A 26,616-nucleotide genomic window follows, 5' to 3' on the forward strand; every position below is an offset into this window, starting at 1 on the left:
GCTGAGACAGAGACTAAGTCGTTAAACAGGCTGAAGTCATACACATAAGATCAGATGGCTGAGGTATAGACAAGGAGGAGACAGAGTCAGAGTGAGGGGCTAGCCGGGTCATACACAGAAAAACGATCAGGAGAATATACAATATACAATATACAAGACTGATCTAACTAGAGTACAAATATACAATAATACAATACAATAACATTTCTATAGCGCTTTTCTCCCATAGGACTCAAAGCGCTTAGGCTCTCTCAGATTCAGTAATTGGTAGTAGGATGAAGTATTCACACAACAAAAGTTATATTTCTGCAAATGCCAAACTGAACAGGTGGGTTTTCAGTCTGGATTTAAACACGTCCAGGGATGGAGCTGTCCTGATCTGTTGAGGTAAGGAGTTCCAAAACGTAGGGGCAGCATGACAGAAGGCTCTGGGACCAAAAGTTTCCAAGTGGACTCGGCTATGACTAGATTATTAGAACCTGTGGATCTGGGAATGCGGGGATTGCTACGCAGCTGCAACATTTCTTTCATGTATCCAGGGCCCAGATTATTCAGTGATTTAAATGTCAGTAGGCCGATCTTGAATAGGACCCTCCATTCTATAGGTAGCCAGTGAAGGGAGTGCAGGACTGGCATTATGTGGCAGTGATGGGGTTGGTTGGTTAGCAGTCTGGCAGCAGTATTCTGTATCAGCTATAGGTGGTACAAGTCCTTTTTTGGAAGCCCAGTGTAGAGAGCATTGCAGTTGTCCAGTTGGGAGGTAATGAAGGCATGAACTACGGTTGGTAGATCTTCTGGGGGGATAAGGTGCTTGATTTTTGCGATGTTCTTAAGGTGAAAATAGGATGAATTCACCACAGCAGAGATGTGAGTTCTGAAGTTTAAATCCCCATCAATTAGAACTCCCAGGCTACGCACATGATCAGAGCTGTGTAGATCCGTGCCTCCTATTCCCGGTGGTGAAGACTGCAAGATAAGTTGTTTTTTTTGTCGTGCACTGCCCTCAGATCAGAAGGACTTCAGTTTTGTCTGCATTTAGTTTCAGCCAGTTGTCACTCATCCATTGCTGTAGTTCATGTAAGCAGGCGTTTATAGTTAGAGTTGGGTTTGTCACACCAGGCTTGAAGGAAAGATATAGTTAGGTGTCGTCCGCATAGCAGTGGTATGTCAGGCCATGTTTTTGGATTAGTTTTCCAAGCGGTAACATGTAAATTGTGTAAAGCAGGGGAGAAAGTATTGAGCCCTGGGGCACCCCATACTTAAGTGGTACAGAGGTGGACAGGAAGAGTCCCATAGACACTTTTTGGGTTCTGCCACTCAAGAAGAATTGGAACCACTGAAGAAAATGCCGTCAATGCTTCAGTATTCCTGTAGCCTGTTTATCAAGATGTCATGGTCAACTGTATCAAAGGCTGCAGAAAGGTCTAGCAGTACGAGGATGGAGCACTCTCCTCTGTCTCTTGCCATGAGCAGGTGGTTACATATTTGGATGAGGGCAGTTTCAGTGCTTTGATGTTTTCTGAAGCCAGACTGAAATGGGTCATAACTGTTGTTTTGTAGGATTTTGGCTTCTAGCTGGAGGTATACAGCTTTTTCAATTAGCTTACCCAGAAATCGAAGGTATATATATCGGCAGTTTCTGTATATATATATATATATATATATATATATATATATATATATATATATATATATCTGAAGACTAGCTAAACTAGGCTCAGCAGTAAGGCAAGGCCCAGCGCTCAGCGAACTGATAGCTATAACGGACAGTGAGCAACTGAATGCCCAGAGCTTATATAGCAGGAATAGATCACAGACCAAGCCCCCAGGAAAATCAGAAACATCCCTGCAGCAAGTGTCAGCTGTCCGCGGGAATCAGCTGACACACCTCAGGCATGCCTCCTTAACCTATAAAGGCAGCTCTGAGCTGCACATGTCCTACTAAGGAGACTGCCAGAAACACGCTGACTCACATCTACAGGGGAGCCGGGGATGCGTCTGAACAAAGAGGAAGAGGAAGCTTTCTCCAGCTGCTCAACACTGTCAGAGCAGCCTGCAGAGACAACACCAGATAAGTTTGTTACAACTCTATTGAAGCTGCCAATGGGTAAAACACGTGTCATACTGTGGTACTAATAGCTTAGCAAACAATGCTCTCCAGGGTTATTATGGGTAAAATTGCCATTCGCTACCAGTGCATAGCAATCTTACTGCAGCTTGGTGCATGAGGGCCTATATTACCTGGCCAGGTAATCAGGGCACATCTGTGCCAGTTTGCATCACTCTTTCATCTCCTATCAGCAGTAAAGATGTCAGCATCACTAATAAATTTAAAAATGTAGATCAGCATGAGGTAAGATTTGGACTAACATTGGATAAGTCATTTATAAATGAGTATTTTGAAATAACCAATTTTCTTCATTAAGTTTTATATTGTACATTAACGTCCTCTTTAAGTAGTTTTTAACCAGAAGCAGTGAAAATGCAATCCTTTATACAGATATTAAAGAATATGGACGGTTTTCAACATTTTCTGTGCATCTGCTCCACAACCACCCACACAAGTTAATTGCCCAAATCGACTAACATACATTATTCTTGAGTACCTTTTCGTACAACTCAAAATGCAGGCCAGGGGATTCTGAGACTTGTTCTTTCAGATGTTATAGAATCTGTAGCTTGGTGTAACAATGGGATATTGGATTTTAGCCTGGCTGTATTGAAAGCTGTACAGTCTATGTTTTGTTCATAGAAATATATTTTCAATCCCATTTGTATGTGAATGTAACGGTGACTGATAAAGGTAAAGAGCAGTGAAATAGATCCAGAAGAATGGGGTTTGGGATCAGCATTGGGACAAATACACATCTAACTGGTGATAGCTTTTTGGAAGCACAGGCAAACTGCTAAGAAGCAGTCCTTAAGAACTTAATCTCTGTGTAATGATGGCTGCTACATAACTTTATACTCACCATGCCAGTTGTCAGGGCTGGATTTCTGGAAAGGCCACAAAGGCCCCGGCCTAGGACAACTTCTGCTCAAGAGGCTGGCTAGACATGTAAAAGGATTTGCACTACATGGAAGAGGTACTAATGGGAAACAATGAATGTTCAAGGGAGGCTGCTGCCTAAGGGAGCTGTTCTTGAAAGAGAGGTGCTGTTGTACCTAAAAGTTACACATGCAAGAGGGAGCGACACATGGAATGGGAGAGTGGCTGCTGTAAGTTACACATGCAAGAGGGGGCTACACATGGAATGGGAGAGTGGCTGCTGTAAGTTACACATGCAAGAGGGGGCTACACATGGAATGGGAGAGTGGCTGCTGCAAGTTACACATGCAACAGGGGGCTACACATGGAATGGGAGAGTGGCTGCTGTAAGTTACACATGCAAGAGGGAGCGTCACATGGAATGGGAGAGTGGCTGCTGTAAGTTACACATGCAACAGGGGGCTACACATGGAATGGGAGAAGGGCTGCTGCACATGCAAGAGAAGCCACAATAAAGCTATCTGAGGGGCAGAAAAGTATAAATATGGCCTTGTTTGCTGACTGAGGATGGTGGTTGGTAAGTGTAAGGTAAATAATTCTGATAGCAGACTAACAACCCAGTCCAGGGATACAAGAGAGTAAGAAGCGCCCAAAATTGATAAAAATTAGTTAAAAATTACTTGAGTACAAAGGGAAGAGGTGGCTTTCCTCAAAAGATGGCATTAGGTTAAAAACAAAAAATTAATTTAACACTGGCATTGCATTTAGTGGGCCTCTGCCCACTGCCTCACTCAGGTCAATAGCAATGCCAAGTGATCACAAAGCTGAGCTCCCAGCACCTCTTTGGGCTCCCGCTGTCTCTGTGTTTTCTTCTTAAGGTGCTGTGTCATATCACCCTACACCAGTCCAGAGATGTAGTAGCAGTAGTAGCAGTAGTAGAAGTAGTAGCAGTAGCAGTAGCAGTAGTAGAAGTAGCAGTGATGCTCGGATACCCCTTTTTATTATTCGAGATTGGTCGAATTCGAATAGTAAATTATTCGAATTCGGTCGAATATTCGAGTCGAATATTTTTTACTATTCGATTCGACCTCGGACTTCGAGCTCACTATTCGAGTCGGTATTCGAGCTCATTATTCGAGCTGACTATTCGAATTGGCCTTAAATAGCTTCCAACACTTGTTTTGAGGGTGAATGATGCAAGAAACATCTTTTTTTCCAAGTAACAACAGCAAGTGATTATGTGGGGATGTTCCTTTAAAAAAAAAGGTGGAAAGAGAAGAGAAGTTGTGTACAAAATTCTGTTCAGTAGTGTTTCTTCTTCTTCTTCTTCTTCTTCTTCTTCTTCTTCTTCTTCTTCTTCTTCTTCTTCTTCTTCTCCTTCTCCTTCTCCTTCTCCTTCTCCTTCTCCTTCTCCTTCTCCTTCTCCTTCTCCTTCTCCTTCTCCTTCTCCTTCTCCTTCTCCTTCTCCTTCTCCTTCACATCTTCACATCTTCACATCTTCACATCTTCATCTTCTTTTTCTTCATCTTCTTTTTCTATATCTTCTTTTTCTATATCCTCTTCTTCTTATTATTTTTCTATTTCGTCTTCTTCTTTTTCTATATCTTTTTCTTCTTCTATATCGTCTTCTTCTTCTTCTTCACTTATTTCTCTTTTATATATATTTTTTTAAAGAAATGCAGGAGGTAAAGAGCAGGAGGTAAATTGAGCAGCAGCAGCAGGAGGAGGAGGATGATTGTGTGGCAGCAGGCAGTCAATGAGGCAGGCAGCGAGGCATAATAGGCTGTGTGGTACCCAGCGGTGGTACCAGGCCGTAAATACACAGCATGAGGTTCCAGACAGCGGTCGTGAAGCCCACATCATGTCCAATACACAACTGGGACAACACAGTTTTCAACCCGGACACCTCTAAAAATAATATCACAAAGTATTAATAAAAAGAATATATATATATTTTTTTTTTAAAGAAATGCAGCTATTTTTGAGCGTAACAAATAGCTGGTGGCGCATGGTGGAAGCGCCATTGTATGTGCTCCCTGGCAGTGGAAACACACAGACAGCAGGAGGTAAATTCAGCAGCAGGAGGAGGAGGATGAGTGTGTGGCAGCAGGCAGTCAGGTAGGTAGGCAGCGTGACATAATAGCCCTGGTACCTAGCGGTGATACCAGGGCTGTAAATAAACACAACAGGAGGTCCCAGACAGCGGTCGTGCAGCCCACATCGTGTCCAATACACAACTGGGACAACACAGTTTTCAACCACCCGGGCACCTCAGAAAAATGAAACCTTTTTTTTTTTAATGGTTTACTTTTTTTTTTTTTTTTTACAGCAAATTACACAGATATAGCTATTGTTTGACGTAATAGCTGGTGGCAGAGTGGCAGCAGAAGGTAAAATCTGTGTACCCTTGGCAGTGGGAAACACAGACAGGCAGCAGCAGCAGCAGGAGGAATGGAGGAGTAGTGTGAGTGTGGCAGCAGGTAGGTAGGCAGCGTGACATAATAGCCCTGGTACCTAGCGTTGATACCAGGGCTGTAAATAAACACAACAGGAGGTCCCAGACAGCGGTCGTGCAGCCCACATCGTGTCCAATACACAACTGGGACAACACAGTTTTCAACCCGGGCACCTCAGAAAAATTAAACCTTTTTTTTTTTTTTAATGGTTTACTTTTTTTTTTTTTTACAGCAAATTACACAGATATAGCTATTGTTTGACGTAATAGCTGGTGGCAGAGTGGCAGCAGAAGGTAATTCTGTGTACCCTGGCAGTGGGAAACACAGACAGACAGCAGCAGCAGCAGGAGGAATGGAGGAGTAATGAGAGTAGCTATTGTTGGACGTAATAGCTGGTGGCAGAGTGGCAGCAGAAGGTAAATCTGTGTACCCTTGGCAGTGGGAAACACAGACAGACAGCAGCAGCAGCAGGAGGAATGGAGGAGTAATGAGAGTAGCTATTGTTGGACGTAATAGCTGGTGGCAGAGTGGCAGCAGAAGGTAAATCTGTGTACCCTTGGCAGTGGGAAACACAGACAGACAGCAGCAGCAGCAGCAGCAGGAGGAGGAATGGAGGAGTAGTGTGAGTGTGGCAGCAGGTAGGTAGGCAGTGTGACATAATAGCCCTGGTACCTAGCGTTGATACCAGGGCTGTAAATAAACACAACAGGAGGTCCCAGACAGCGGTCGTGCAGCCCACATTGTGTCCAATACACAACTGGGACAACACAGTTTTCAACCCGGGCACCTCAGAAAAATTAAACCTTTTTTTTGTTTTTTGTTTTTTAAAGGTAAATACAGGCAGCAGGGGCAGCTATTGTTTGACGTAATAGCTGGTGGCAGAGCGGCAGCAGAAGGTAAATCTGTGTACCCTGGCAGTGGGAAACACAGACAGACAGACAGCAGAAGGGCAGTACACAGCAGCCCACTGTAGATGTAAAATGTGTGGCTGCAGGCGACGTAATAGTCAAAGTGAACCAGGCTGGCTTAGTGAGCAGGAGCCAGGAGGTGGTAAAGGGTGGTAAGGCACATTAACGATGGTTCTTCCGGCAGCCAGTTCATGTCCCCCTCTCGCCGACAACAGGGGCCAGGAACTCGCCTTCCACCCACGCCTGGTTCATCTTGAGAAACGTCAGTCTGTCCACAGACTTGTGAGACAGACGTGAGCGTTTCTCGGTGACCACGCCACCAGCTGCACTGAAGCAGCGCTCGGACAGCACGCTGGAAGGGGGGCAGGACCGCACTTCCAGGGCGTACTGCGCCAGCTCGCTCCAGATCTCCAGGCGCTTGACCCAATACTCCATGGGATCAACAGGGGCATCGCTGTCAAGCCCGCTGTAGGACCCCATGTAGTCAGCCACCATTCGGGTCAGGCGCTGGCTGTGACCGGAGGAGGATGCTGCTGCATGCACCTCCTCTCTAGTCACTGCTGCCGGAGCCTCTACAGTTTTGTAGAGCTCGTTGCTGAGAGACAGCAGGTCTCTGGGGTGCTTGCTGCTGGATGCAGACACCTGCTGCTGCCTCTGTGCTGGCTGGACAGTGGGGGTGTAAGGCTGGGGGAAGGCTTCCTCCAAGCGCTCAACAAGGGCCTGCTGCAAGCTCCTTATTTGCTGCGCTGGGTCTCCTCCTGCAGGAGGCAGGAACTGGCTCAACTTCCCCTTGAGGCGTGGGTCCAACATCATGCTGATCCAGATGTCCTCCCTCTGCTTCATCTGGATCACCCTGGGGTCCTTGCGCAGGCACGTCAGCATGTGCGCTGCCATTGGGAAGAGGCGGGCCACGTGTGCTGGCACATCGATGGCAGTGCTGTCCTCATCCTCCTCCTCTGCCTCCTCAGCCTCATCCTCTCTCCACCCCCGCACCAACTCAGCTGCGCTGTGCTGATCCCCCTCATCAGCAGCAAGGTCAGGGACCTCCACCAAGTCCTCCTCCTCCTCCCCCTCAGAGGTGGACTGTGCAGCTGCTTGCCACTCCTGCTGGTCCAAGGCTGCCGCTCCCTGTTCCAGCAAAGCATCGAGGGCCCTGTTCAGCAGACAAACCAGGGGCACCCACTCACAGACCATAGCATGGTCCCTGCTCACCATGTTAGTGGCCTGCAGAAAGGGAGCCAGCACTAAGCACACCTGCTGCATGTGCCTCCAGTCATCATCGGGGACGATGGACGGGATGTTGCTGGTCTTGTCCCTTCTCTGAGCGGCGGAAACAGTGGCCAGGGCAAGGTACTGGTTGACAGCGTGCTTCTCTTCAACCAAACGCTCCAACATCGCCAGGGTGGAGTTCCAGCGAGTTGGAACGTCAAGGATCAGCCGATGGTGTGGCAGCTCCAGCTCCTTTTGCACGTCTTCCAGGCTCGCACAGGCTGCAGCCGAGCGCCGGAAGTGACGCACAACGTTCCTTGCCGTTTCCAGCAGTTTGCCCATCCCCTGGTAGGTGCGCAAGAACTTCTGCACCACCAGGTTCAGCACGTGGGCAAGACAGGGGATGTGGGTCAGGTTTCCCCTGTCAATTGCGGCAACCAGATTGGCCCCATTGTCGGCCACCACCTCTCCGACTCTGAGGCCTCTGGGGGTCAGCCAAATCCTCTCCTGCTCCTGGAGTTTGGCCAACACATGGGTTGCCGTCAGTTTGGTCTTCCCAAGGCTGACCAACTGCAGCAGCGCTTGGCAGTGGCGGGCCTTCACGCTGCTGCTGAGGCGGGGGTTTGGCTAGGTGTGCCGGAGGATGGCAGAGGATCGGAGGAACCTGCTGCAGTTCCCCTGACCCTGCGGGGTGGCACCACCCACTGTGTTGCTGCTGCTGCTGTGCCCGCTGCTGCTCTCCCATCCTCACCCCCTTCCACCAAGCTGACCCAGTGGACAGTGAAGGACAGGTAGCGGCCTGTCCCGAAGCGGCTGCTCCAGGAGTCCATGGTGACGTGGACCCTTTCACCAACCGCGTGCTCCAGCCCTCGCTTCACATTGGCCATCACAAAGCCGTGCAGTGCAGGAATGGCCTTGCGGGCGAAAAAGTGTCTGCTGGGGAGCTGCCAGTCTGGGGCTGCACAAGCAAGCAGCGCACGCATGTCGCTCCCCTCCTGCACGAGCGTGTATGGCAGGAGTTGGGAGCACATGGCCCGTGCCAGCAAGCCGTTCAGCTGACGCACGCGACAGCTGCTGGGAGGCAGAGCCCTAACCACTCCCTGGAAGAACTCGCTCAAAAGGCTCTGGCGTGGCCTTTTGCTGGCACGGGAATCAGCGGACACAGCAGAGGAGGCCACTGAGGACTGGCTACCAGAACAGGCCTCAGTGTCTGCGACAGGAGTTGCAGAGGGGGGAGGAGCAGTGCGTTTCCGCACTCCTGCTGGTGCTGCTGGAGGAGCAGGAGGGCGGGTGGCTGCTGTTGCTGCTGCTGCTGCTGAAGGCTGTGCAGTGATGGGTGTGGTGCCACTGCCAGCACCAGATGCCTTCAGCCTCTGGAACTCCTCATGCTGGTGGAAATGTTTTGCAGCAAGGTGGTTGATGAGCGAGCTGGTGCTGAACTTTAAGGGGTCTGCACCTCTGCTCAACTTCCGCTGACAGTGGTTGCAAGTGGCGTACTTGCTGTACACTGTGGGCATGGTGAAAAATCGCCAGATTGGTGACAAAAACAACCCCCTACGGCCTGGAGCCGCTGCTGCCTGTCTCCCTGTGGTGGTTGGGGCGGGGGCTTGGGTGCGGCTGGTGGTGGTACTGGCAGATGCTGCTGCTGCTGCTGCTGAGCCTGAGACACCAGCAGGCTGTGGGACCTGCCTACTGCTGCCAATGCTTGCAATGATGCGCCTCCTTGCAAGGCCCACAAGCGCATCCTCCTCCTCCTCCTCAGAGCTGCTGATGATGACATCCCCAGGTGCTGGTGGTGGCGGCACCCAGTCTTTGTCTGTCACCACGTCATCATCATCATCATCATCATCCTCCCCCTCCTGAAACATGTCCTGCTGGGATGATGACCCCCCAAACTCCTCTCCTGATGCATGGATGGGCTGCTTGACTGTCGCCACAGTCTTGCTGTCCAATCCTTCATCCCCCAAAGTGCCCATCAGCATCTCCTCCTCCAAATCGCCAACAACAGCAGACAATACCCTGATGGTGCCTGGGGTAAAAATACTGCTGAGTGACAGGTCGCCAACTTGTGATGGTGAACTGGCCTCCTCCCCAGGCCCTGCTGGGCGGCTGCTGTGAACAGGGGTGGTGGTGGTGGTGGTGAGGGTGGAGGCCTCAGGTGCAGAGCTGATGGCGGGCTGCTCATCCTCCGTCATCAGTTGCACCACAGTGTCTGCATCCTTTTCCTCAATGGGACGTTTCCGACCCGGCTGGAGGAAAATAGGAGCAGGTACTACACGCTGCTGCTGCTGCTGCTGTGTCTCTGCAGCGTGAGTTGCTCCTGCTGGGCGGCGCCCAAGGCGTCCACAGCCAGTGGCTATAGGAGGAATGTTAGCCACTGACGCAGCTGCTGCTGCTGCGGAACTGTGCATGGTGGCGCGGCCGCGGCTTGCCACAATGCTGCTCCCTCTCCTCTTGATTCCCTTGCTGCCCTTCCCCTTGCCCAAACCGCGCTGGCTGCCACTTCCAGACATCTTTGATGTTTTGGGCGTAAACAAAAAAGTTTTTTAAAAGGGCGGGTGAAAAATTGGGGTACTTTAATGGAGTGGGTTGGTGGGTGAGGTGACACTAATCACTAAGTGATTAGATCGCTAAGTGATTACTAGTACAGTACTAATACAAAATACAATAATTCAGTAATCAGTATAAGTGTGAACAGTGAACAGTGCGTGTGTCCCCTAGTACACTAACTAGAAAATACAATAATCAGTAGTAATCAGATTAAGTAGAAGGAAATAGAGTGTGTGTGTGTACTGAGTGCACGCACACACACACGCAGGAGCTAGCCTATGAACAGTGACTGAGTGTCCCTAGTAGTAAGTAGTAAGTAAGTGTACAACTAGAAATTACAATAATCAGTAGTAATCAGAAGGTAATAGAGTGTGTGTACTGACAGTGCACGCACACACACACGCAGCGCAGGAGCTAGCCTATGAACAGTGACTGAGTGTCCCTAGTAGTAAGTAGTTAGTAAGTACAACTAGAAATTACAATAATCAATAGTAATCAGAAGGAAATAGAATCAGAATCAGAATCAGAATCAATTTATTTTCGCCAAGTAAGTTTGCACCTACAAGGAATTTGTCTTGGCAGTTGCTTAACAAACACAAACAAAAAACAATACAAGGACAGACAGTGTGAATATTACAAGTTAAGGACATTATAAGTATAGTGGCAGTAAGCAATGTGAGAATTGTTCATGTTTAGTTCTGTGCTGATTACTTTCAGTCCTAGCAGCTCTAACGTGGTTCAGCATTAAGTATGGCTACCGCTTGAGGAAAAAAACTGTTCCTGTGTCTGGAGGTTTTGGTAGCGATTGACCGGAATCTTACTCCTGAAGGCATGCGCTGGAAGATGGAGTGAGCTGGGTGAGAGGGGTCAGAGGCAATTTTGGTCGCTCTCTTTCTGCACCTGCTAGTGTAAAGATCCTGCAGGGAAGGTAAGCTACAGCCAATTATCCTTTCCGCTGATCGGATGATGCGCTGCAGCCTCCCCTTTTCTAATGCTGAGCAGGAGCTGAACCATACAGTCATGGATGATGTTATGGTGGATTCGATGATTGCAGTGTAGAACTGCACCATTAGCTTTTGAGGTAGGCCAAACTTTTTCAGCTGCCGCAGATGGTACATTCTCTGTTGTGCTTTCTTGACAATAGTGGCAGTGTTGTTGTCCCATTTTAAGTCGTTTGAGATCGTGGACCCAAGAAACTTGAATGACTCTACTTGGGTTATTGTGGATCCCAGGATAAGGACATCAATCTGGGCTATGACGCTATTCGAGCTCGGTATTCGAGCTCGAATAGCGCTGGTTTGATCGAATAGCTCGAATAGTGAATGGGCTATTCGAGTTCACTCGAATAGCCCATTCGAATAGCTGCAGCTATTCGACCTCGGTATTCGAGCTCGAATAGCTGAAAAAGAGCTCGAATATTCGAGCTACTCGAATATTCGAGCTCTGCTGAGCACCACTGTAGTAGTAGCAGCGGAAACGGAAGTAGTAGCATGGGTAGTAGTAAAGGCTGGTCACTAAGCCCAGACCCATTCAGCCTGCATATCACAGTTTTGTTGTATTGCCAGGATATAGCACTCAGTGACTGTATTTGACCCATTTTAATGGATGTGTGCAGCTCTAGGCTTCTTCTAATGGATGTGTGTACTGCTGGTTACAGTACCTTCTCTAAGGATCAGTTTCCCGAAGCTTGACCTTTTGTACCACTCTTTACAGTTCAGCGACATTAGACACCAGAATGTGCTTGATAAAATGTCCTCTCTTCTCCCACTGTATGTGTGTACTCCAATTACATATCACTTCTGGCTTTGATTCCCTCTTGATTCAACATCTCTTCTATACAGGTCTAATAAATTAACCTCCTGCATCAATTATTGGATAGGCGCCCATAAAACAGGATTAACTTGCAGATTCCACTGCTACTGATATGCCATACATAAATGAAAAGGCATAAATAATGTAAATAGGTACTGGCAATTTTTTGCACATGTTTTAATTGTTCACTAAGTTACATAGGGCCTGATGCACTAAACTTTTAAAATAATGTATCTTGCCTTATCTCTTTATCACCTTATGTATAAAATAACTTTTAAGCACATTGGGCTCTATTCACAAAACTTCTCATAAATGACTTATTTATCACTTAAGTGATAAAAATAACCTTTCAGCACATTTACAAGCAAAATAATCACTCAAAGTAAGTTGTTTCTGATTAACGTCATTTCAATATTACTTTTCTTACCTTAATTATATTATATTTTTGCTCTTTGGGAGCTTAAAAATGTTTCATAGATAAGGTGAAAACAGAGGAAAACAGGTGAAAAAGCTTTGTGAATCATGCCCATTTTCAGCAAAAAAACACTCAATATAAGTTTTAGTTAGGCCAAGAAAAGGCACATGTCTATCAAGTTCAAGCAGTAGCGCAAAATCAAACTTGTTCTGTTAAAAAAAAAACAACATATGACCTAGATGTAAATAAAATAAACATGTTAAGTGTAGACCAGTCTGCTTTAAAAGGGAAAACTACTGGATAAAAAAAATTGGGATCACTATACTACTATTTCAATTTGGAATACAAACACTCATCTAAAGGATTAATAGGAACACCATACTAATATGGTGTTTGACCCCCTTTAGCCTTCAGAACTGCCTTAATTCTATGTGGCATTGATTCAACAAGGTGCTGAAAGCACCTTTTTAAAAATGTTGGCCCATATTGATAGGATAGCAGTTGATGGAGATTTGTGGGATGCACATCCAGGGCACAAAGCTCCTGTTCCATCACATCCCAAAGATGCTCTATTGGGTTGCAATCTGGTGACTGTGGGGGCCATTTTAGTACAGTGAATGCATTGTCATGTTCAAGAAACCAATTTGAAATGATTGGAGCTTTGTGACATGGTGCATTATTCTGCTGGAAGTAGCCATCAAAGGATGAGTACATGGTGGTCATGAAGAGATGGACATGGCCAGAAACAATGCTCAGGTAGCCAGTGGCATTTAAATGGTGCCCAATTGACACTAAGGGGCCTAATGTGTGCCAAGAAAACATCCCTCACATCATTACATCACCACCATTACACCACCTCCACCAACAAGGCATGATGGATCCATGTTTTCATTCTGTTATTGTCATTTTGTGAGATTGTCTTGACCAGGACCACACCCCTAAATGCATTTAAGCAACTGCCGTGTGATTGGTTGATTAGATAATTGCATTAATGAGAAATTAAACAAGTGTTAATAATAATCCTTTAGGTCAGTGTATATGAGGACTGTCATCTGGGAGGGGCGGGACAAAACAGGAAATATGGGCACCAGAGATGCCACAGGAGTTTGGGCATCCCATACAGGGCCGAATTTGTATCTTTTAGTGCCCTAGGCCAACTGTCAATAACCCCCCCCCCCCCATGCACACTTGTATATGCATGCAAAATAAGAGCTCCACTGAGGACAGTCAGTGATATGACTATGTACTCTGTATTGTGCTGCAGAAGATGTCAGTGCTATTTAAATACATAATAATAATAATATGGTAGAACATTAGACTGACAACAGCAGAATTAGATTGTGAGCTCCTCTGAGGACAATCAATAGCATGACTCTGGAAAAGGCTAGATAAGATGTCAACACTATTTATATTACATGTCAGTGCGAGCCGTCTGCACATACGCAGTAGCACAAACATGGTCAGGATCTGCTTTTTCTACTGCGCAGATGCAGTGCGAATTCACTTTGAGGATCTCAGTGCTTGATCGGTCTGGCACTGGAGGACAAGAAAAGCATCCTTTGGACCCAGAGGCTTCCTCCACCTGATGAATGTATTCAAATGTGCCTCTCACTAGCCTCATAGGTTTGCTCTAAATGCTGCAGAGAGAGGAAGAGGGAAGATAGGAGTGGGGAGAGATTGGGGTGATTGGAAAAGTGGAGAAAATGAGGTGAAGGGAAATATAGGGGAGGACAGGGAAGAAAGGAGAAGGGAGGATTACAAAAAGTACAAGAGAGGAGACAATTATGGCAAAAATGAGGATAGCAAAGGGAAGGGTGAGCGAAAGAGGAAAATAATGACACTGAGTAGAGGAAAGGAGAGACAGTGGTAGCGAGGAGGGGGGTGGGGGACAGAGAGTGAGAGGAGGTATCAAGGCAGTTTCTTAGCTGTGTTGCTACTTGTTTCCTGCTCCCCAAACACAAAATTGATTGGAAAAGGGAGACAGGGAGGAAGTGAAGCAAAACAGAAGGAAATTAGAGATTACAAGGCAGGAAAAGAGAGAGCAGAAGATAGGATAAGAAAAGAGAGGGGAGTGTGAAGAAAAAGGTGAGGAAGACTTTTCACATGGAGACAAAAAAGGCTATAAATCAGCCAGGCTGAGACAAAGCACTGCAGCTGCCAAGTCAGCTAAGGGACAGTACCATCTCAAGTGTGAAACCTCCGTCAGCATGGCTTCCTAGACACTGATCCCTGGGTGGTCGCTCATTCCTCCTAATCAATCTTGTTAGCTGCTATGCTTACCAGCAATGATCGCTGACAAGCTGCTCAGCTGACTGACCTCCGTGCACAGTATTTTCAGCCCCTGCTGCCGGGATCTTTCATCTTTGTAAATCAAAACAGTCCTTGCCGCCACAAGTCACTTCCAGCCAATTAAAATCACAGAGCTGACAAAGCCACTCCCTCCAAGCCGCTCTATTGGTCGCCCGGGCATCTCTCATCATCTGAGCGCAGCGATTGGCTGCTGTGCTCTGATCCTTGCAATGCTGGAGGAGAGGGGACAGATCGACAGCCAGTTGCGACTCGAGTCCAGACGGACTCGGATTAATCATTAGCACATGTGCAACTAAGTCCAGCCTGTCCACGACCACCTGCTACCAGCCTGAGCCGTTACCTGTTGCAAAGTTAAATACAGGGGGCGGCCGCGGAAGGATCAGACTCACGGACGGATCAGACTCTGCTGCAAGGAGGATATCTGAGGAAGGAATGGGAGACATGACTCAGCGAGCACAGAGAGGAGTCGGGGAGGGGGAGAGACACTGCAGGCTGAAACTGGCAGGCAGGATTGCTGCGGCCGGGCATAAATGAGTAGCGGTGGACGGCCATCATTGTTATCACTCTCTGCCTTCCTGCACACACTTCTCTGCCCCTCAGCCACTCCAAATAGAGCTGAATTTCTGGCGCCCTAGGCCATGGCCTATGTGGCCTTGCCAGAAATCCGGCCCTGATCCCATAGGCACCCATTCTAATAGCAGCTATGAATGCGTTGTGGCAGCTATTTTTAGCTGCAGTTTGTATTGCATGTGGCCCTGATGCCCATTATTTTATTGGCCTGTGAGGTGCCCAAACTTCTGCGGCACCTAATTTTTATTGTATATAGTGGTGGAGGTGGTGCGAATATTGTTGGGTTTACTGTAGGGGGCGGTTAGAATTAGGCATTGGTGGGGGGTTGGTTAGGTTGGGACATTAGTAGAGGGAGGGCTCGAGTGAGAATAGGGGGCCAATGTACTAAGTTTAACCTATAAATAATAATAATAGTGGGCATCATGGTGATGTAGTGAATAGCACTCTCACCTTGCAGTCCTGTGTCCCTGGTTTGAATCTCAGCCAGAGATGTATGTGCACGGAGTCTGTATGTACTCATCATGTCCCCACATCCCAAAAACATACAGATTAGCTAATTGGTTTCCCCTAAATTGACCATAAACTACAATGAACATAAGACTATGGTACATAAGACTATGGTAGGGATTAGATTGTGAGCCCCTCTGAAGGACAGTTAGTGACAAGACAATATACTCTGTACAGCACTGCAGAAGATGCCAGCGCTATATAAATACTAAATAATAATAATCTAGCATGTATATAGAACTTTAAACGTTTAACTTGTGCAAAAAAAACTTAATACAAGATACATAGATTTTATTATTTTATTATCTGTAACTTTCTCCATATCTCCTATTATAAAGACTGTCTGGAAATCCTATTCTCAGCATCAAGTAGGGAGTGGATGCTTTAAAAAGGAGTTGAAAAAGATATTGCACTTTTACATGGAAGACCATCTGCACAGCACAGCCTGTATGTCTCTGAAAGCATAAAGAAAGCAAACAGTTGATGCTCTTATTAGTGACATTGTCAAGTGCCTGCTCTAATACAAAGTAAAACATACTTACAGACTTATTTGTGCATTTCTATTGCTGCCAAAAAATGTTAAGTGATTAAACCATTAAAACTGAAAAGGATTAACATGTAATGTGCACACTTTCTCTAAGGACAACAAGCATTGCTAATTCCTATGCACTGCAACAAACCAGACAAGTGCAAACAAACAATTCAGCTCACCCCTAGCGGCTTGTAGCAATTCCTGGCTCTAATTGTTATTAAAGTGTCCTGAACTTAAAACTAAGGCTAAAATTAAAGAAAGTGAAATGTTCCAATAAGTGTATTGTATTATTTAACTGCCTAGAAGTTACTGTATGAACGCACTTGCACTGGTTATGTGCGAGATCATGAACCACGTATGCTCAGTAAAGAGGAACTACTTGTGCACTAGGGATGGTCAATGAGGGATGGTCAATGAGGGATGGTCAAATAATTTTGATTCAATGGAAAATTATGCACATTTCATACGCAAACTTTGTTTAAAAATTGCATATGGAAGTTTTTACAGCTTGAAAATGGACCAATTGAAATTTACCTCAGCAGGGTTTGATTGGTTCATGATCACGCTACATAATTTTGCATACAAAATTTGCACAATGCTGCATCAACTCAAAATTATTTCCATTGCATTGACCGTCCCTATTGTGCACAAAGGAAAGAAGACATTCATGAGAGCTTTTTTTTTACTGGGCATGATTGGTTTGGGCACATTGTAAGCCACAAGCAGCTGTAAGTGATTAAATAAATGTATAGGAACAGCTAATTTCATTTATTGCTATACTACATTTTCAGCCCAGGTTTGCTTTAAAATACAAAGGTTTCAGTGTCATACATTTTCAAGGATAGGGGTAAGCCATGGGAGTACTTGTGTGACCCATGGTCCTAACTCTAGTATCCTTAAAGGTGAGCTATGCATCATTATTATTATTATTCATTTATAAACAGGGATGTGCGCACTAGTGATGGTCAAGTAGATGCAAATAACTTCGAGTTGATGCAAATGTATGCACATTTTATGCAAATTTATGCAGCTTGAAAATGAACGAATCGAATACCTCAGCACGATTTGATTGGCTCATTTTCAAACTGCATGTATTTGCATAAAAAAGTTGCATACATTTGCATCAACTCAAGGTTATTTGCATATACTTGACCATCACTAGTGCTCACGAGTAGTGAGCTACTCGAATTTGTCATTAAAATGAGGATTAATTGCCTCAGCTGTGTGCATGTGAGATGAGGGGTTACTTACCTAGAATTCCGGCGGCTGCTATGCGTACCACGTCTCGCTCACAGCCTATTAGACGCATTGCAAGACTCACTAGCGCACTTCCTCCTTCAAGCCGGAAGGAGGAAGTGCGCACTAGCCCAACCCCCCTTAAGGTCCAGGCATTTTGTGGTGGTGGGTGTGCACGTTTGGGGGGGGGGGGGGTCAGGTGGCCGTATCCCCCTCTGTGGCTGTCTGGGCAGTGTCCCCCCATGGTGGCAGGTGTCCCCCCTTTCGCCAGCAGCCATCACTTACCTTCCAGGCTCCAACGATGAGCCGCAGTAGCCCCCTCTTCTTCGGCCGGCATCTCTGCTCCTAATGCCGCTCAGTTCCGGGTTGTGCCTTGATTATGTCATCAAGCCGGGGTGCAAAACTGAGCGGCATTAGGAAATGCCGGCCAGAGCAGAGGGGTGACGATGGTCGCTGGAAAAGCAGGGAGGTGAGTGGATCCTCTTCTTTACCCCCTGCCGCCGCTGCTGTCAAAGTGATCACTACGATCTGCCGGCGATTGTAGTGATCACATGATCAGCAGCCATACACAATGGCTGCTGATCACTGAGGGGAGATGTCAGCTGTCATATGACAGCTTAATCTCCCCCTCTGGGTGCGCACGATCGCGTCAGGAGCGGAAACGGCGGGCCGGCGTAGATTCCACGCCACATCAGGCAAGAACAGCCACAAGTGCGGCGTAGAATCTAATGCAGGCGGTCTGGAAAGGTTAATGACGAATTCGAGTAGCTCACTACTCGTGAGCACATCCCTGTTTATAAAGTGCCAACATATTCTGTGGTGCTGTACAAAGTAAGAAACCAACATGGGCTAAAAAATAGTACAGACAATGGTATACACCAATATACAAAATGCAGAGTTGGTACAAAATACAGAATCAGTATAAAATACAGCATTGGTAATTACTGTGACAAAATGAATATGAATAAATGTGTAATAAATTCCAAGACACAAAATAGTGAGAGAGCCCTGCCCTTGCCAGCTTACAATCTAAAGCAGGGGTGCCCAATAGGTCGATCGCGATCTACCGGTAGATCGCGACCGCCTATTTAGTAGATCGCGGCCGCCTGGCTGCGTCACATCACATTTTGCGGCCGGCATAAAAATCTGCTGTTAGGTTATTACGTCGGAACACCGGCCGCAGTGAGGAGGAGAGAGGAGGCACGGCCGAAGAGGCAAGAGCCGCACCGGTTCTCCATGGCGGATGACGGGCAGAGGAAAAATGCCCGATGGCGCTATCAACTATGCAGCCCAGCTGAAGCCGCAGCTTGCACTCTCCCCTACTCCTCCATACAGTACGAGCAGGAAGCCAGACCTGGTATTTCTCATTGGCTGCCCTGCATCAACAGTTTATAGATCGCAGCGGCAGCTGGATGGCCAGGTCTAGCATGCAGCAACTCCTCACACATGGCAGCGGCTGGCAGAGGGCGAAAAATCTCGGCGGGGCACTAGAAGTAGGAAGTGGAACACACAGCAGGCAATTTTCACATGTTGTCTCGGTGCAGATCAGCACCCAGATATGTGCCACTCACTGATTCTGCTTCCGACCACAGAGACTGACTGCCATCCATCACAGTCTGTGAGCTGCTGTGCCTGATGCTGCCCAGCTTCCCCTCCTATTTAAATAACCGGACAGGTTTTTGCCTCTGGTCCCCTGTGGTTTCAGCTTGTGCTGGATATCCCTTTGCTGTAGTTAAGCACTCGGCAGCCTCCGTGACCCTGGCAGCTTACGTTTCTTAGCGTCCTGCCAGGTCAGAAGGAGGTCAAAGGTCTTGGAGCTGCAGTGCTGCTGGGGCTTACACTCATGGTCCAGGCAGCGTGTGGAGATAGGAGGCAGCTTTGGTAAGACTCTCTCACCTTCCCTCTCTCTTTCTCCCCCTTTCTCTTTCTCTCTACCCCCCTCTTTCTTTCCCACTGTCTCTCTGCCCCCTCCCTCTTTCTCCCCACTCTCTCGCTCTTTCTGCCCCCTCCCTCTCTTTCTTCTCACTCTCTTGCTCTCTCTGCCCCCTCCCTATCTTTCTTCCCACTCTCTCCCTCTCTCATCCCCCTCCCTATCTTTCTTTCCCTCTCTCTCTGCCCCCTCCCTATCTTTCTTTCCCTCTCTCTCTCTGCCCCCTGCCTCTCTTTCTCCCCCACTCTCTGCCCTTCCCTCCCCTCCCTATCCTACCTACCTATGCTAAAAGCACCCATCACTACCTACCTATGCTAAAAGCACCCATCACTACCTACCTATGCTAAAAGCACCCATCACTACCTACCTATGCTAAAAGTACCCATCACTACCTACCTATGCTAAAAGCACCCATCACCACCTACCTATGCTAAAGGCACCTATCCTTACCTACCTATGCTAAAGGCACCTATCCCTACCTACTGTACCTATGCTAAAGGCACCTATCCTTACCTACCTATGCTAAAGGCACCTATCCTTACCTACCTATGCCAAAGGCACCTATCCTTACCTACCTATGCTAAAGGCACCTATCCTTACCTACCTATGCTAAAGGCACCTATCCTTACCTACCTATGCTAAAGGCACCTATCCTTACCTACCTATGCTAAAGGCACCTATCTCTACCTACCTATGCTGAAGGGACCTGTACCCAGCTACCTTTGGTGATGGGGCCTATACTTAGCTACCTATACCAGAGGCACTTGTACCTGGGGGGCTGTTCATGACCGGGGGAGGGGGTGTCTGCAACACTTTAAATGTTGGTAGATCTCCTGGACTTGGCAAATTTTAAAGTAGCTTGCGAGCCGAAAAAGTGTGGGCACCCCTGATCTAAAGGAATGGGGGAAAAAAGAGGTGGGGTAGTATACAATATTCATACCTAGAGGCAGTGTGTTTTAGGTTATCTAGTAGGAGTACAACTTGGCAAGCGGTCAAAAGGGGAACAGGCCTAAGGTAGAGCATTTCAAATATGCATGCCAAAAACTTTTAGGGATACATTTCTGCAACTAATAACTTTGTATTTTGATAATAATTAAACAATGAGCAATAAATGGGATATTTTCTTGGATCCTTCAGCCAGGAGTAGTAAGGCTGGTTTTCAATTCAGAGTTTGATGGTAGCCCCTGCAATTTTACTGCATGTTTATTTGCAGTGCATATCCTGGTTTTAGGGCCTTGATCTAAATCCACAAGGAGGCTGCATCCTCTGACTACAAGTGAAAGCTGCAGTAACTTTGGACATATGGATTTTGTTGCCCTAGAGCTCTCTACTGACTCTAGGGGAAATCAGAAGATGTGGGAATCTATGGCAGGCACCAGGAGATATAAATGCTTGCCCTCCAGCATGGCTCTGCATGTCAGGCTAGGCGATCCCCTAGCATGTGATAGGAGGTGTAGCTTACTGATGGGCTACAACAGTTTATAGCATTTTTTTCAGGAAAATACAAGGTTTGACTTAGCTGTGGGTCAGCTTATCCATGAGGAAATTATGTGAATAAAAATATGCATGAGCAGTGGCTGATGCTTTAGGTAAACCTGCACCTAAGAGGCGTTTTAGATGGACGGCTGCTGGTGTCTGTCCAGGTCATTTAGTGGCAGAATTTACCATGTTCCACACTTAGATGAATGGCAGCGTTCATCTCAATGTATTTACCAATTTATTTACCATTAATTGCCAGCAATTGCGCGAGCGGTGCGGCTGGTCACATTTTCCGAGATGCTGCGTGTAGCTTCTAGTGTTGTTTGCATTTGCGGTTCTGTAAGTGCCTAAGGGCTCAAAACACAATACACAATAATGGTAACTGTGCCAAATGCTTTCCTGCTACTGGCCAGAGGCATAACTAAAAGTCATGGGGCACTCCCTGCCAACCAATTTTCACATCCTTTCCCTTGGTGGCCCTCACAGCCTTGATGCCCATCTTGCAAGGGCCATAAAACAAGTGTGAACATCATAATCTTAACATCCATGATAAGTGGAGCCACAAAAACACCTGATCTGAAGAATGGACCCGTTTATGAAGGAAGTGAAGTAGTAGTTGGGGCCCCCTTACAGCTCGGGGCCCCCCTGCGAGCCCAGGAGCCGACTCCCTCTAGTTATGCCCCCTGCTACTGGCTAAATGAGATGCTGGCCATGTGAGCAACCCTAACAACTCTTGTTAATTTTAGGAAGCAGATGCTGTGTCTGAGTTTGGGGAACTATATCCTTTTTTTTAATGATACTTTGATTGTTGTTCACCAGCTTGGGGTATCTGTACCGGCTCTGGCTATCTTTTCCACTTTGCAAATTAACATTTCAAGCTGTTGGTGCAGAACACACAATGGCTGTGCCTATGGCATCAATACCATTAAAACCCATGAAATGATTCATTGTTGTCTGTATCCTACTAAAGAAATTAGTCTAAGAAGCTAATTAATTAACCTGTAAATCATTAGTTCAATCAATGAGTGTCTGTTATAAACTTATAGAATTAATCAATCAACAAACAAATTAATTAGCATATAAAATGTACACCTAATAAGTCAATAAAGTCAACTGATTAGATCCAATAATTAGTAATCCCAGCTATTAAACATAACACTACTTAAAGGGCATAATTAACATAGCGAATTAATGAAGTAATAAAATGTCAAATATAGTGTTGTAAAAAAGCATTTCCTGCTGAAATCTTTCGCCATTGCATAGTGAAAAAAATTGTAGAAACCTAACTAAGAGTTTTAGGCTTTGGATAGAGAGGGGAAGGAGTATAATCTTTGTCAGATTTGTTTTGCTGTCTGCATCCCTTTTACAGAGATCTCCTTTACTTCCACTTTGCATGACGCAATGCCAGGAATTAAGTAAATATTTTAATAATAATTCCAGTATTTTTATAGCGCTTTTCTCCTATCGTAATCAAAGACAGCCACTAGGACATGCTAAGAAGGCAGAAACAGTGTTAGGAAGTCTCGCCCAAGAACTCCTTACTGAATAGGCGCTGGTTTAGTGAAATAAGAAGAGCCGGGATTTGAACCGAGGCCCCCAATGTCGGAGGCAGAGCTCTTAACCATTACACTTTTTTTTAAATGGCTAACATGATAATAACAATAATAATAGCAACAAGTTTTAATAGTGTATGGCATAAGTCATAGCTTTTAGCATGGTTTTGTTCTTGGCCATACTACCACTGGAGAAACTTACTTTTTTCCTCTTACAAGTGATTTCACAGGAAGTAAGGGACACAGACGGCAATTAAAGTTTAACCTATAATTTATGCATTCAGAATTAGATTGAAACCTTTGGCTCAATGTCTGTGGTAATACAGAAAATACTTTAGTAGTATTAAATCAATCATACAACAAATGTATCTACAGTACAAACTAATACTTGAAAAGCTCTAACCTAAAGTTACGTAATGCTGGGAATACACGATGATATTTTTTGGTCGATTTACAGTCCGATCTTATTTTCGATAGATTTTCTGATCGATTTTCTTATCATTTTCCTATCAATTTCCATTCAATTCTATGAGAAATCGCTCAGAAAAACGTTTGAAAATAAGATCGGACATGTTGAAAATTATCGAACCATCTATCTGCTGAAAAAACGTATTGTGTATTTCCAGCATTAAGTTTGTTGGACATTACTGAACTTGTTCGTTTCAGATGATTCCCCTCCCCACACACACACAGGTGTATGAGTCTTAAATATGAACTAATAACAGTCAAGTCATAAAACGGGAACAAATTGCCAATGGTGCCAAAGTGCCATCACTATGTACTAACCAGCAGTAATATTGCCATTCTCAGGACCCTCTGATTGGTGCAGTCGGTCCTCAGTTTTCTCCTTAAGGTAATAGCCTGTGCCTGACTTTTTGGGGGGTAAGTTCAGCCCTTGACATTCTATTGTCAGATCCTCAAAGCAAAGCCAGCAAAGGTCTTCTTGTAAAGTGTATACCAAAGGCTCCAGCAACTTTACACTAACTTTGTGGAAAGATAACTGCAAGTAAAAAGGAAGTCACTTGGGCTTTTGGAATAGAAATAACAAGTTTCAAGCTCAATTAAAGGCAAAAGTCAGATAAACCTCCAGGGTCCCATCCTCTCACCAATGCAGCCTAATTAGTGAAATAGCAATAAGAAAATTAGAACCTTTTTTGGGAAGGTGCAATCACATGAACACTCAGTGAATCTCTGAGGCCTCGTTCACAACATGGGGTCTGAACTGTGGGCTTGTCGGGGAGTTCGTCCTCCCATCTGCAAGCTGAGTGCCTTCTGCCTGCAATCTAATGCAGTGAAATGGGAAGATGAATGGCAGCGTTTGAAACCCAGCTGACACAGTGGCAGCAAATATGTATCGTGTTGCGTCATGAGTGGGGCCACGCTCAGATATAACTCAATGCATTGGCCGGTGGCCGCCTCTGCACTGCTCATACCAATGCTATTAATCATTGGCCAGTGACAGGGAGTGGATTCCTAACTATACTGTATTTTGATCACTAATTGCAGTCGATAAGGATGAGCAAACATAGCACAAAGTATTTGTTTCCCCTACAGAGTGACTGTTTTCTTCACTGTTAGGCCCTGTTCATACTGTCAGCGTTTACAGAACGAAACGCAAGTTGAAAAACGCATGCATTTGTATGCGTTTTTCTTGCGTTCAAATGCATTTTCTATTGTGTTTTGCACACACATGTCACACAGGAAACAGAAAATAATTATGGGAAACGCAGAGGCAAACGTACGCTAAAAACGGAATAGTACACGTTTTTGATACGCATCTATAGACTTTCATTGTGTCCGTTTCTGTGCGTGATGCACAGAACTGCGTGCAGCAATGCGGATGGGAAAAGTATGCGTCTCAAAGGCATACATGTGAACGAGGCTATTAGAAAACATTAGTAGCCGTTTCTATGCACAAAGTCTGCCCGTATGCGTTATGTAAAAACGTCTAGGAACGCACATAGTCTGAACAGGGCCTAAGAGTTTTCTGAATGAATTTGGTATAAATTCATGACAAGAACTGTTTCCAGTCCTGCTTTATACTATGCTGGAGTAGATTACATTTCTGTGAAACAAAAGCAAGTAGGATAACTGTATTGACAATAAGGAGCGGGGAAACAATTTTTATTGAACGTTATGCCATAGCTCTGCAGTGAACTCCTGAGTCCTGACCTAGAAAGTGCTATCACTGAACACGGGAAAGGACTTGAAGCCAACACTGGCATAGAGAACAGTGGGCTATAGAGAAACAGAGCTGCAAGAAAAATGGTCATGAAACCAATAAATTCAGAAATATTTTGGCATATTTCTTTTGCTTGCCAAAGGCCTACCTGCATTGGTGACAGTGGTGAGGTGGCACATTAAATTTACTAGGCCTTAGGCAAAAACCTTATGTAATTTGCATAAATCGGGTTATACATGTAATAACTATTGCCTGTTACACAAGCAAGGAGGGCATTGCGCGTGTAACACTATTTATGCAAATTAGGTCAAGTGCTACGTAATTTGCATAAAACCTGTTGAACATAACATGCACTGTCTGCACACAAAGTTTGGCTAGACTTTGCCTTCCTCATTTTTGTAGAGAGGAAAATAGTAAAACAATCCCATTTGGTGCCACACAACATTTGCATAAGTATGACAGAGAAACAAAGATACACTGCCAGTTACACCAGTCCTCTCCTGCATCCTCTCCTTCTCTCCAGTGACTCTATGGCTGCTGCCTTGGATCCTCCTGGCAGAAGGTAATTTACAAAAGATCTATGAGGCTATATTCGAGATTCTATCTCTAGATAAAGCAGAAACATGACTGAATTGTGTCGCAAGGGCCCTTTCACATATCTGCTTAATGCAAGAAAAGAAAATTGAAATAAGCCATATTTCAAAGTCGAATACTTTATCCTCTTTCTATATCTGGCAGTACTGCTACTATTATTTCTGCCATTGACTGCATTATAGAGTATCACACAGTAAAAATGTCATCAAAGTAAAAATGTCTTTTTCTTTTCGTCAGCTGCAATTTTGGATGACCCCATGGAATGCAGCAGAGGAGAGAGACTTTCCATTACGCTGGCCAAGGACAGAATAAATCGGAACCCGGAGAGGCAAGGAAAGACCAAGCTAGAGGTTGACATCTTTGAGCTTTTGAGAGACAGCGAATATGAGACAGCTGAAACAAGTAGGTGCTTTTCTTGCCATTCTGCGCAGCAGCTGAAGGTAGCTGTGATTGCATTGTATTCATTTTTTTGAAACCTCCTCTGTATTCCTCTCTGATTTCCTCACATTACTTTCAAACCCACACTTTAGTCTTATGTCCTTTTAGCATGAATGTCTTCTTTTTCTTTGAATGTTACTGTTATTGTTCATAAATTTTATCCCTTTCTTTGTGTGTTTCCCCATATGGGATTTCAGTCCGCTTTTTAATACTTTACGGAATTATATATGCCTCGTATTTTTTGTTTATGGCGGTATGTTATGACTAAGGGGCTCTAGCGCCTTAACCTTGCTGTATTTATATTTATTTGCTATGGGCAACCATAAATTCCTGTGCTTGAATTTGATCCAGCTTCCTGCTAGCAATTTCCTTATGGAGGCCATGATACACAGTACTAAATTTTTTTTATAGATCAGATGTATAATTGGATAAAAATATTGAATCTAACAAAAATCTATTGAAAATGAATTCCCTCTCAGTGATCCGTAAGGCCCGTTCCATTTTTAATAGCGTATGAGAGAGCATGGAGGGCCACAGGTGAGAGCGATACATAATCAATGACTGAAACAAGCGGGACAAAACTATCATTAGCAACAAAAGGCATAGATATGAGATTGGGGCCCTTATTCAGTTAACTTTTTCTCCTGAGTTATCTCCTAGGAGAACTAAGACAGTACCAAGAAGCAGGTGAAAAAGTATCAACAAAATTATTCTAACTATTTTTTTACTTGCCAGTGAATTTAAAGGCATTTTATGGACAATCATTTTATGGACGTAGGAAAAAACTCTGGATAAAAAGTTAACTGCATACAGACCTTAGGTCTGTGTCATGATCTGTTCTAATGTAGAATTGTGATTCACTAGGGTTTACCTGAGTTGGAGAACACTGAAGAACATATGTGATTCAATAAACCTTAACCTTTGCCGACCGCGTCACGCCAATGGG

General features: G+C 45.4%; 1 protein-coding gene across 2 annotated transcripts in view; it reads left to right on the forward strand.

Moving 5' to 3' along the window:
- Window positions 1–26,616, forward strand: part of GRIK4 (glutamate ionotropic receptor kainate type subunit 4) — a 531,391-nt gene that overhangs the window by 309,964 nt on the left and 194,811 nt on the right. For both annotated transcript variants that reach the window (XM_068241000.1, XM_068241001.1), the window contains exon 3: window positions 25,470–25,634. In XM_068241000.1, the coding sequence (XP_068097101.1) occupies window positions 25,470–25,634 (165 nt within the window). The remainder of the gene's footprint in view (window positions 1–25,469; window positions 25,635–26,616) is intronic.

This window comes from Hyperolius riggenbachi, chromosome 6, assembly GCF_040937935.1.
Source record: "Hyperolius riggenbachi isolate aHypRig1 chromosome 6, aHypRig1.pri, whole genome shotgun sequence".
Taxonomy (NCBI): Eukaryota; Metazoa; Chordata; class Amphibia; order Anura; family Hyperoliidae; genus Hyperolius; species Hyperolius riggenbachi.